This window comes from Tribolium castaneum, chromosome 6 (genome assembly GCF_031307605.1).
Source record: "Tribolium castaneum strain GA2 chromosome 6, icTriCast1.1, whole genome shotgun sequence".
Taxonomy (NCBI): Eukaryota; Metazoa; Arthropoda; class Insecta; order Coleoptera; family Tenebrionidae; genus Tribolium; species Tribolium castaneum.
In genome coordinates this window covers 9743623-9757069 of record NC_087399.1, presented here as the reverse complement: position 1 = coordinate 9757069, position 13447 = coordinate 9743623, and the positions used below count along the sequence as shown (strand labels likewise).

General features: G+C 30.1%; 2 protein-coding genes across 4 annotated transcripts in view; both read right to left on the bottom strand.

The window, feature by feature from the left end:
• The window catches only part of Pym (Partner of Y14 and Mago), a 442733-nt gene that overhangs the window by 524 nt on the left and 428762 nt on the right, over positions 1-13447 (bottom strand). The window contains exons 2-3 of one of the 2 annotated variants that reach the window (XM_064357673.1): positions 300-410; positions 2-250 (exon numbers count right to left, since the gene is read on the bottom strand). In XM_064357673.1, the coding sequence (XP_064213743.1) occupies positions 2-250; positions 300-330 (280 nt within the window). In that variant the 5' untranslated portion in view covers positions 331-410. Of the gene's footprint in view, position 1; positions 251-299; positions 466-13447 lie in introns of those variants that run through there. The other variant, XM_008197983.3, reaches the window with a different exon arrangement.
• LOC663186 (serine protease persephone) lies at positions 738-9845 on the bottom strand. 2 transcript variants are annotated; one of them, XM_008197987.3, is made up of 3 exons: positions 9652-9845; positions 4529-5254; positions 738-1186 (listed from the first exon to the last, which is right to left on the bottom strand). In XM_008197987.3, exons 1-3 carry the CDS (start codon positions 9716-9718, stop codon positions 882-884), a joined length of 1098 nt encoding a protein of 365 aa, XP_008196209.2. In that variant the 5' UTR covers positions 9719-9845; the 3' UTR covers positions 738-881. The 2 variants fall into 2 exon arrangements, with proteins under 2 accessions (XP_008196209.2, XP_974337.4); XM_969244.5 differs by having other exon boundaries at positions 4529-5251.

Below are 13447 nucleotides of genomic sequence, written 5' to 3'. Positions count from 1 at the left end.
CTATTTTTATTCTTCTTTTTCCCCTGCTTCTTTTCCTTATCTTCAATTATGAAAAGTCCAGGGATAGGGCGCTGTGCCGTTTCGCCACTTGATAACTTGACCGGTTCTGGTTTGGTGTTTCTGTTCATAAACTGTTTGCCTTTGCTTTCATACAACGGCACCTCTTCCTGGGGCACGTAACCCTCTTTCACCCTCCGTGCTTTACGCCACGTTCCGTCAGGTCTTTGCGAAGCCGGGATAAAAGTATCACCTTCAACAGCGTTTTGAGGTTATGTTGAGGAAACGTTTGAATTATTTACCGCTTTCGGTCACAATGTTATTGGAATACATGTTTGTGGGTTCTTGCCCTCTTGCTGATGCAATTAACACGTAATTCGTTGTTGTTTATGTAAAACTATCACAGTAACAATAACATCCTTTTTTACGCGAATCTGACATGGGGGAAAACTTTGACAACCTGACCATACTAAATCACTAGCACATTAAACAAAGCATGTTTTTTTATCCCTTAGGGCAAATTAAAAATACAAATTTGTAAAATAAAAAAGGGGCTAGCGGAGACGTGTTTTAGGGTAGCATAAATTTTTTGCTAAAGTCGTTTCATTGAAAAATTCTGGCAATGGTCACTTTATCGGCGTCACGTTGTCGACACTTTCCCACTTTAATATTCAAAATGTTACGAAAAAGAAACACCTTTTTTTCAAAATTTATTAGTTTGCATACAATAATAAATAAAATATAGCTTAGAAAATTACTATTTCAGGATAAAAATGGCAAATACAGGTGCCTGAACGTCTGGGTCGGACTCATTTGTAAAAATCTGTTCAAGTCGTCTGTATTAAATATCACAATAGTGTCAATTACTGGCACAAGTCGTTGTTTTATGGCCAAACTTTCTCCTCAATCCAGTCCACGTAGCTGCTAATTCTTGTATAAATCCCTGGGTATCTGCTACCACAACCAATTCCATACGAGGTGACTCCAACAATAGTCCAGAGACTTCTATTGCCCTGGGTTTGTAGAGGCCCTCCTGAGTCACCCTGACAGGCATCACTTCTGCTATCAGAGGCACAAATTTGTGTTGTGATTATTTTTCTGTTAGTTCTGTTCACGTATGTGCTGTTGCATTCTTGGACGGGGACTGGGCTGAGGATCGCCTTCTGTAGAATTGTACTTCTCTCTCCACCTGAGAATGAATAAGTTTAATTAGAGAAGTGTATCAGTTAAGCCTCAAAGACGTTTAGATATGCTTCATTTTATCACTGGTCAAGAATTAAAAAAGAAATTTATACCTAAACTGTAGAAGTTTGAAATATGGTGTCCAGACTTTTTTATAGGAAATTTAATTTCCTACAACTTCATCCGTTATAGTAATAGGTAATTGTAATTTTTTTTATATTATTTTTGATAACTTTACCTCAGACAATTTATTATTAACTATTAAGTTCTTAATTTAAATCCCTAACTTTTCCATTGCAATTCATGCAGATGAAATTAAAATGTCGTTCACTTTATTAACTTTATTAAGCTCCATAGGTAATCTTTCGTTAGAGCCACCTCCAAATATATCTTTACTACCAAAATAATTTTTTTAACTACAGTAATGTATGGATAATCCGAACCCTCTATTATTCAAACTACTTTATAATCTGAACGTCTGTATTCTGTAATCCGAACCAAACATTAAAAAGTATGGACAAAAAAATTTTCATCAATTTGTAGAAAGATACTGAAGCAGTAACTCTTTGAAATATATTTTTCTAATTTGTATTTTTCTATTTTGAAATACACAAAGTTTATTATAGCCATTGTGTATATTAAAGGTAAACCGAAGGAGTTCGGTTTTTACTGTATTATAAAATATTGAATACCCATTTTTTTTAGTATTACTGAAGTTAAGACATTCGAAATAAATCTTTATCCATCTGCTTGTGAGTATAGTAAAATCTCTATTAACGGACACTTCCTACAACCTATTACCGACCCCTTGTGTCTAACGGTCAATTTTGTTGGCCCCGTTTTGAGCTAATGTAGATATTTTAAATGGCCTTGCTTCTCTTTTAAGCGGACTCTCCAATAAACGGACGCGGACAAAATCTCTCAATCTCTCGTTTAAGCGGACAGCATGTTATACGCGGGTGTGCTATTATTTGTTAATAGTTATTTGGTCGTTATCCGTCATAAAATACGGGGAATCACGTAAGCGGGAAGTACATGTTTTGTATCATTGTTAAACTGATTGGATTAGACCTCAGAAGAGGTTTTGAAGTTATGTGTTTATTTATTGCATTAGTTGTTATTTGCATTAAAAGTTCTGCGGTGTCTATATGTATTCGTTAGTTAATTATTTCATTCTTTATTATACAGCGTTATCTTAGTTAGCAAATAAAACTCAAAAAGCATATGTCAACAATAAGGAAAGAAAGTCTTAAATTGTGGGTTTGTTGATCTAAAACAAACTAAGTGTACTTACGATATTTTAGCAAAGAAAGAAATAGGAAAAACCCAATCAGCAAATATTGTTAAAAATGAAGATAAATTGGCATGAAACTAGAAACGTTTGAAACAAGCGAAGTTTTTTCGAAAATTAAAGGATTGAAAATATTGATTAATTAACTTAAAACTAGTTTATAGAAACGCATAATAAAAATATTCTGCTTTTCGAATCAATTGTCAGGATAAAAACTAAAGAGTTAGCAGTAAGATATTGGAAAATCAAAGTTTTAAAAGGTATCTGAAGGGTAATTATAAAAATTTTGAATTTGTCACAATATAAATTTTAAGTACTTAATTTTTTTACTTACGTGTAAATGAGTTACTTAAGTTTTTTGTACTCAGTCTGTACTAAATCTGGGAGTGTTGGTGAAGAAAATGTAGTGAATTTTGAAGAAAAAAATTTTTTTTCTGAAAAATTGTTAATAAGACTTGTACAAAATAGTAGTATAATGCTACTACCTTTTTGATAAATTAATTTTAGTTTGTTTATATGTATAAATTATTATTTCTCTTAAGAGGACACACCCATTAACCGGACAAAAACCATGTCACCGTCTATGCGTGATCGCCTATAGATTTCACAGCAAGTGGAATTTTTCAAAATTGTCTTTTACGAGTATATACTCAAATATTAAAAAAGAATAAATAAGTAAGTGCATTAATTGGAACAAAATTTGGCTATATATAGCTTTAGGACTTTTTGTAAAAAGTTTATTACGTAACCCTCAGATGCTTTTTATTCTACCACCTTATTGGAAAATAGAAATCGGCTTTCTATTAAGTATAAGTAATTACAACAAAAAGAATACTTTAATTTGTTATTATTAGGTAATTGGTTGTCAAATCCTTGGTGAGAGTCTAACTGAAGCAGTACTGGATTTTTTTAACTCAAATGTATTTGTTATGTAGATAATATTTTAAATCAACTTCACAAACAAAACAAAAATAACTAAAGTTAAAAATCCAAACTTTAGATTTAATAAATAATGCTTTTTTAAAATTCAATTTTACTTTCATTACATTATAACTTTTTTGTTATTTTTTTAAGTATACAGCCTGTAAATGAAATAAGTACATTAATTTTAATTGGTAATACAACTCGTCAAGACCAACAATTTAATAACTTTTGTTTAAACGTTTAAGTTTTTGAGTTAAAATTATTTTAAATGCTTTCAAAATTTTTTTACACACCACTGGAAGCAAAGTTACCTAGTCGACAATGAATCGGTTACCGTTGGTTGCAACTATTATTTATTATTACTTTTCTTTGTTGGAGCATTTCAAAAAATTTATAGGAAAGAAAATGATTTTTAAAATGCGATTTTGAAAAAATGGTGCATTGAAAAAGTGTTTGTCTTGTTCTACCACTGGTTAAAGTTAATGTACTTATTTCGCTTACATCCTATATTTAGGAGGCAATTATCAATTTGCGTTCAGCGTTATACTTTTGAGAATACAGAAAATACAAAAAAAACAATAAGAAACAAAGGTGTAGAAAACTAAGTTTCCTACAAAAAATTTCTATTTTCAACGCTTTAAGTTGAAATTAATTTTCTGTAAAATGAAACAAATTCATTGCTTGAATGACTCCAAACTTTTTGTGGGAAATTTAATTCTCTACAACTTTCTTCTTAAATTTTTTTTCTATCGTAACCATAATAATCGAGTGCGCAGCGTTTTAAAAAATTTGGAGCAGAATGCAAATTTGTAAATATTTGAATTTTTTAAACATAGTTTACAATATAATTTGTACATTAATTTTATCTTGCACTATTGAAAATTTAACACACTATCTGCCTGTATTTTTTGTTTGCCTTACGCTAACCGTTATTTAAATACATTTTTTTTTAATTTCGCTGCTTTAAAAACTTAAACGGTGAGGCACCTCTGGCGACTCATCAGAGTTTCGTATCCTAAGCTATAGTAATCCGTAGCACAGACTGAACCGTTCAGAACTCGACTGAATTTGTGCAATATAAAAAAATAACCGTTCTAAGGCAGTTCCCAACGGTTCAGAACGGTTCGAACTCACCTAAACTGACCGAGCCCCAGCCTGTAACAAACAATCTTTCGGGATCGTCCGATCTCGTATATAAACACGCAGGTCTGATGCCTTCAGTAAAAGTGACTTTCCTCTCTAATTTCACTAACGCAATATCGTTAAACTTCTCCTTCCACTTATACTCTTTATGAACCGTAACATTGACGACATTATAGTCAAGTTTCGAGTCTGGTTCCTGTATCGAGTCCGGAATTTCAATAACCCCCAATCTTGCAATCTTCAATTCATTGCCTTGCACCGTAATAATACAATGCGCCGCTGTCACAATGTAGTAATTCGATATTAAAGTGCCCCCGCAATCAAACCGGTACACTTTATCCTCCTTGACATAAAACCCCAAAGCTGCCATGTGGGGGAATTCCCCCTTTTCGGCATTTTCGCCGCCTACTATGTGGTAGGAGAGGGCAATTGGTACATTTTTTGAGTATTTGTCGCACGCTTTTTGGCTTTTTCTGCCAATGTCTGGGCCCCTTATTTCGGGTTTTTTCTCATCGTCGGTGGCGTCGTCCTTCGGGGGTTTTTCGCTTGTCGCGTGGCGCAAGTCGTTGGGGCAACACACGATTTCGGTGAATCCCTCAAATCCGCAACGTTTAAGGTTGTGGGAGCCTTGCTCTTTGACCGCTTCTAGGGCCGGGGAGCAGTTTGTGATGGTGACACACTGGCCAGCGGTGTTGGAGTTGTGACACTTGGAACCTGCTGAAAATATATAAATGTTCAGCGAAAACACGGAAATTTTAAACTAAAAGGCCCAATAGCAGCTTGTATAAGGTGCCCATTAATTTATTATCTATTACTAACAGCTACACCTTTTCTAGTTGTGGTTAAAAATCAAACAAATCAATATCAGAAATTCAGAAAGTGTTAAATTGTAATTCAGATTAGTAAATTCACAAGAAAGTAAAAAAGATTCACACTATTACATTATTATGTGTGCTGGTGACATACAGGCTTGGGCTAAAGTGTGAACCACACTTTTTTGCCTAAACTGAATATTTATTTTACGAAAAAGATTATTACACCTTTTTTAACTGTATTTCAGATAACGTCAAGAAAATGTCAATCGAATTTCAGATTAGTATTTTAAGAAAACATTTTTTGTAATTCTGAAGTTGGCAATTGTATTTCAGAATGCCCTTAAAAGTTTTTATTTTTTTGTACTTTCTTAATCAGGAAATGGGCATAAATTAATGAAATTTTTACAGTAGTCTCTAAGAGTAACGTAAATGTTATATAATTTTTTAGTTGTTGTTTTTAAATAAAAACACAAGAGCCGGAATTACTATTTTAACATTTTTGTTTAAAAAAACACTTCTCAAAAAATATTGTCACGAACTTCCCGTTAGTAACAATATTGTCTTCAAATTTATAGAAAATACGTAAAATGAAATGTCAGATGTAAATTTATAATTTTTTATATTACTTCACATTTAAATTAATTTGTAGACTTGTAGAGAAAAAATTATTGATGGACTTATCTCATTACTGCACTGAACAAAGGATCACAAGTTTTCACAATTATTACATTTGAAGGAGAGAATTTTATTACATACGTTGCAATATTTTTCTCAAGATGTCTAAAATAGGACTTATTTCGTTATAGCATTGAACACCCCGTTTAATGCTTTATGAAATACAGTTTACCAATCTGAATTACAGCTAACATTTTCTGAAATAAACTTTACCCTTTCTGAAATACAGTTGAAAAAGCTGTAGTACCTCCTACTACATTATCAAAAGTCCATTAAAAATGTGACCATATTTGAAGAATAAAATTTTTCGGACAAAAGTTTGCTAAATCTTTGTGATGAGCTCGGAACGTAACTTTAATAATTTACTCAAAAAAAAGAACATTGGTTTAAATACAATATTATTGAAGCCATTTTTTAAGAATAATTTTTAACTAAAAAATCGTTTCTCAAATCAAATTTACAAATTTGAAATTGTATTAACATTTTCAGAAATACTTGTTGCTAATCTGAATATCAATTGACGTTATCTGAAATACAGTTGAACAAGGTGTAGTTTGATACTCGTAAATAATAAACGAATAACTTTATACGTAACCGTTTTCTGATATCTAAATTGAAATATACAGCGTGTTAGGGAATGGTTTAGCAAACATTTTAAGATAGAGAATGACAAAACAAATTGATTAAATAAAATTTATGCAAATTGAAAGTGCATAGTTTTCCTAAAAAATCGATCTGAAATTAAAGTCCCAAATTTTGAGAGCCGCTGAACTGGAATTATAAAAATTAGCGTAAATTTTAATATTATTGCCAAACAGCAGAGGTAAATTAAGTTCTTTATCCATACCGTAATTATTCTATTTCACTTTGTTTTGTTATCAAATTTTCCAGAAAAAAAAACAAAGAAATTTATGCCAGAACTGGGGTTCGAACCTCCCACACAATTTTAAAAAATTTTCAAAACGTCCATACGCCACTATGACCACTTTGTTTAAAGAAAAAATTAACTCCTAATAAACTACCAAAAACCACACAGTGGCTCTCAACAGATGGGTTAATAAAAATTTTTGAAGAAAGTATGCACTTTTTTGAAAAATGATATAAGGGTTATTAACTCTTCTAATCATGACAAATTCACATACAAAATATTGCTCAACCATTCCCTAACACCCCGTATAAATTTCAAATTGTGATTTCCGATTTACAAAGGTCTCTTTCTGAAGCACAGTTGGCATTTTTTAAAATACAGTTGAGAATGTAGATTTGTCTCGACTTTTTTAAATAAAATCACTTTCCATACAAAAGACAACCCGTTTTTTTTAAGAATTGTAAAGAAACGAAGTGTGTCTTAAACAGGATGTGTATTTCAAAAACTAATCACATCGAATTCAGCGCTTGCTGTTAAAGACTTTGTATTTTCATTTAAATGCCTTTTTCAGAATCTTTCTACAATTTTTTATAATTAAAATTAATTAAGAGCAGCAAAAAATGTTATTTCTTATGTCATCTGAGAACAAGCGATGCGTAAATGTTGTTTTGTAATAAAAATCCTGAAAAAAATCGCTTGTTTCTTTTGCTTGAAAACATCATTTGATCAGCGTTTTTTTAGAATGTAAGACTAGAAATCTTAAAATTTAGATTAATTAATATTTTCATACTTTCACTTTTATTGATGTTAATATTATTAATAAGAAAGGGTAGAAGAATTGTAAAAAAATTCACATGCATAGAAAGACTTTAAGCATTTAATAATAACGAATGCAAAATTCAGTGCGACCATTAGATATAGCGAAAGATATTTTAAATAGAATCACCTTGTAGACTCCACAAGATCTAACATTTTTGGAGAACCTGAAATATAACTCGAAAAAAATACCATTTTCAGTCTTTATTGTTTAAGCGCAATTTTTAATAAATATCAAAAAATTAAAGTTACATTTTTTCTTGTTTTTGGCTTATAAACTTTTGAAAATTTAACATTTTTAGGGAAACTGAAACTTTGATAAATTGCCTTATAAACTTGAAGCATGAATTATATTAAAGTATAGTGCCATATTTAGGTGATGAGTATTTGAAAAATAGGAAAAAATTAAAAAAATTGCCATAGAATCTCTAGTTTTTGAATAAAGTTAGTTTAAACTTTATATAAGTTTATTTTTGAGTAGTATTTATGGATAACGTCCTCAAAGTCTTCGACTTTTTAAGTATCATAAAATACAGGGTGAATTAAGTAATTATAAGCGTTTATGAGTTATTATAGCAACGTTTTCTTTGTATGTACACCATAAAGTGTTACAGCAGTGATTAACTTAAATGGTTCTCGCGGTTTATTATAAAATTTAATGGTGTACAAGTTAAACGTTGCAATAATACTTTTGAAATTTCATTATTTGATTTGATAACCATTCAAGATTAGTTTTTTTATCTTTTAAATAATAATAGTAATTCATAATGAAATTTTATCATAACTGTCAAGACAAAGTTGACAATATTCTCATAAAGTAATAACCCAAACCCATAATTGATTCACTCTGTATATAGGACAGGGTGAGTTTAAAATAATGCATAAAAATCATATTATTGTTATAGCTCATCTTTCAAAAAAATCCTTAAATAGATCGATTTTATTTTTTTAAATAATACATTTTGGCAATATTCCAAAATTTTGACGTTGTAGGTGTTTGAGAAATGACGCCGTTTTAAGCGACAATCAATTTTTTTCTTATTATTTTTAATAGTCCAGTCCTTTATATTTCCTGCAAAAAATGAAAAAAAGTGATAATTTACACACAAAGGACTTTATTATTTTCTCGTTCTGGTGTTATTTTCTAAGGTGTGATTATTTCTATAATTTTTCTTAATAGTTACCATAACAAAACACTTAACGTGAAATCTGAATACAGCAAAATAAAAAAACATAACTTTGTTGTTTAATAGTATTTTTATTTTTTTTATTCACCAGAAAGATGAAAAAATGTATATGCATAGTATCAAAAACAAAAAACGGAAATTAATTAATTAAAAATGATGTAAAATAATGACAAAATGTAGCATTTCTAGAAAAAAATGGAGAATTTTTGTGAAAAAAGAGGAGTATTAAAAACATGAATTTTATGCGTTACTTTTACTCACCTTTTTTCTTTCATTGGTGCTAAAAGCTTAGACTGAGACTGACCTACTGATCAAAATTTTGAAATTTTTATGTAAAAAGATTTTAATGTATCATGTAGCGTTTCTGAGAAATCGTCGCTAGAAAATGATAAGTTTGTAGTTTTGAGGAAGCCGCTCATTACGCGTTTTTCCCGCGACGTTCCGAGTTAAAATAATCTGTGAAATTCCCGTAATTGAACTTATCAAAAATAATTATCAGAGTTGGTAGCGCAGGTCATAAAGTTCAGTGATTAACGGCGTGTAAACAATAAAGAGATCTTCTTCTTAGATTCGAGTCTTGTTTTGATGTTTCTTTTGGTAATTAGGCCTTGTACCGTCATCATTAGTAATGTTTACGTGAAAAATTACGAATGAAATGAACTAACGGTGCGTTGAGAATGTCAGTGTCAAAATCGCCAAGGTCGGCTCGAAATTTCGAATAAACACGGTGCGATTTTAAGATTAATTAATTACCATATAGATCGCGAGGGAAGGAGTGGCCTTCCATCAGGAGAAAGCAAAAGAGGAAAATCCGGCGCATTTTCGGGCAAACCAGGCTCACGTGGTAATTAATGATGCCATAACAAAAACTAAACACAAACTGAGTCGAGTTGTTGAACGTTTTATTGTTGAAAACGCGCAAACTCTTCTCCGGTGAAGAGTGTTGGATCCCGTTGGTGCGCATTGATTTTTATTAGAGACCGGTTTCGCATTTTTCGATTTGACCCAAGTCATTATTTTGGTTTCAGTTCGCCGAACAGACAATTTCGAATCACCTGTCACGTGGCGCCCCCTTGTTTGCCAATTCGGGTGCTTATCGCGGGCCATTAAATCAGAGAGAGGCTCATAAAAGGACTTTGCCATATCTTTCAACAAAGCACAACTCCGGAGCCTGTTAGTCCTCTGCAATTGGAAGTTGGGAATTAAGATTCAGATTCGGGAAGTTGGGATAAACTTCTCGACAGAGTAAACGATACATTTGGATGAGTGGCGGAACTGTCAGCTGAGGTCAACTTTACGGTTTTTTAAACCAATTAAAGGGGTTAAGAGACCATAAAATGATGTTTTTCGCTTGAGTTTATTTGGGAAATTAATTCGACCAACGGTTCAAAGGATACGCGGATAATCTCTTCATGGCCAACGGGGAAAATCAAATTAAAGAAGCGGCGGAAAAATGCTAATTATCTTGCACTTAAATTATTTATTATTGTAAACAATTTAACACATAAATTATTCACTTTATCGTAAAGCACCTGAAACCTTAAAAACGCATTAGCCAAAGCCTTGATTTAATTTGAGTTTAATTTTCTCAAAATTACCTATCTCTAGTTTTAATCGAAACAGTAAATATCTGCTTGCATCATAGCGAAGAAAATTTGTTTATCTAATAAATTACTTTTCTAATTGTTAAACTTCTGACCTTAGAATTGGCATCATCAATATTTTTACGCGATGTGTTCAACATATTTCTGATCATACACTTTTAAATAAATAAAAACTAGTTTATTGAAAATATCAAAGGGTTCTAGTTTGGTTTTTTAAAGTCGTTCTTTAAATAATTTAATTAGATTTGAGAATAATGTAAAAATTATCATTTTTAACGAAACATGGCCTGAAAATCCGGTTAGGTTAAAAAATCAAATTTGCCTGAAATCAAGCCAGATCGCTTAGAAATAATTCAAACTGCCTTATTGTAGCACTTTTTGTTTAAAAGTGAAAAGTATATTTTTATTCTAAAACTATTCTCGAATACCAATAATTACTCATAAATGAGGGTGTGCTGTTAAATACTTTGTAATTTTCTTTATACATAAGAATTTTTTGAGAATTTTGAATAATTTTTTTTAATTATTTTAAACGTTATTCTGAAACAAATGATGCTTAAATAAATTATATGCAAGTCTTGAAAATCGCCCCGTTATGTAGTTCACATTTAATTATTAATTGTATCCACATTCTAATTAGCTATTAATTTGAGTAAATGGCAGTTTAATTCATACTAGTTTTAATAGTAATTAAATATTTGTTATTGCAATTAATTTACTTTGAAATTTAAATTACCAGCAAATTGAAAATTTTATTACAATTTAGTGTAGCTACACAATAAACCAAATTTTTAATGGGTAGTAATAACGCGTTCAGTAATAAATTCGATTTTGATCAGTAAAAAATAATAAATGATCAGTAGTTAATTAATTTTTGCACAGTAAAAAATTTAAATGACAAGTAAACTACGTATAGTATTTTATTCAAATTTGCCCTGAAAAAACATCGTATGTGCACAGTATCTAGATTTATTTTGCACAATATAAATTAAATTAAATTAAATAACCATTAAATTCAAAAATGTAAAACTCGAAATGTGGAATTCTACACTTTCTAGTTTTGAGATGCTATTATTTAATGTGTATTTATTATTTTTACTTTGCATCTTTCATTTTTACTGTGCATATATTATTTTTACTGTGCAATTATTGTTTCTACTGTGCATTTATTATTTTTACTGTGCGTTTATTATTTTTACTGTAAATTTATTATTTTTACTGTGCATTTATTATTTTTACTGATCAATTAATAATTTTTTTTTGGGTTATTATCGACATTTTTTGCGCAATTATTGTACAAAACAAAAATTAGACATTGTTTGTTTCAAAATGCTATTAAAAGTAATTAAAAAATATTTTTTTTCAACCATAATTAATTAATAAATTAATTTTAATTATAAGAATCTGTAGAAAAATTCTAAAAATATTCACATGCAAGGCATCTGATTGATTTTTAACGATTTCTTTAAAAAAGTTATTAAATTTTGGGCTGTCCTAATTAAACACTAGTACCTGACTGAAGAATGAAGCATAAATTTTAATTTTTTGAATTGGAGTTTAGGAAAATAAAAGCTTGCGTGAAAAATTTTCAATATTCAGGAAAATTGTTTGAGGTAATTAAAAGACAAAAAAATTACCTTAGGGTAGAAATTTTTAACCATTTAACCACGTAAATGTATGGATAAATTAGAAACAAATATTTCTGGTGTACTGAGGCTTGATTTTTTAGGTTGTACAATTTTTTTAACAATATATCATTCTTTGGCAGTTCAATAATTTAATTACTGTTTTCTTCGAGACCTAAAGCTAACTCAACATGCAGCACTTTTGCTAAAATAAATCGAAAAACCACAAATATTAAATTATGTTGTCTTTTTCAAGTAAGATATTTCTAATCATAGTACAAAAAATACGTGTGAAGCCTCAAATGCTGGGCATTTTGTAAAACTGTCTGGATAGTGTTGTAAAAGTCTTAAAACCGAATCCAAATTAAAATCTTATTGAACGATTTAAACCAAAAATTTTGAACTTTCAAACATAAAAGCAAAACAAATAAATGTAGAATTTTGTAGAAACGTAAAATTGTTGGAACTAGAGTTTCAGAAATAAAATTTAGAATTCTAGAATTCGATAATTATTACAATAATATATAGGGTTATTCACTTAAAACTCAATGACTGATGCCAGGCAAAAGTACAACACACAAGTGATTTAATAAAACTAACTGCATTTCTGTTTCTTTGTCGTCATTAATACAAACTAAATTGACTTTGAAACCTCAGATCGTAAACAACACTTAAACATCGTTTGTTCTAAATTCACATAAGAAATAATATCAATTTATTTTAATTAGAATGAATTGTAGTAGAACTCTGAAACAAATCAGATGCATATATTGTAGAATACGGATATCTAAAAATAAGGATGTGAAACGACTTACAAATAAAACGTTCCTGTCCTTAATAATAATATTAATAATAATAATTAATGTCGTCAGGGAATACAGTTGTTCTATTACCGTCTAAGTTTTTAGTGCAATAAATTTAAAAAAAATTGTACAACGAATTTGTACTTAGTTTTGTCTCCTAGCTGTAGTCCTCCGTAATATAGAGACATATAAAAATAAACAGGGTGTTTCACATAACTTTACGAGACTTGTGCCTAATGTATCCACCGAAGGTCACAAAATACTAGATACAAAAAATACACATTTAGTTATTTAATTTTTGGAAACCCATGACAGTAGTTGTCAGATTAATGATTGTTTCTTTAATAGTCACAAATAGTCATAAATTTCTGATTTTCACAAACAATTATCATGTGTTCTATCAAGAGAATATGGTTTTAATTAATTAATGTTATTTACTAACTAACCAAAAACGTATTTTTTTGAAGGGGTGAACAAACTAGAGAAGACTATCCAATTTGTCAAAATTTGTAACCGG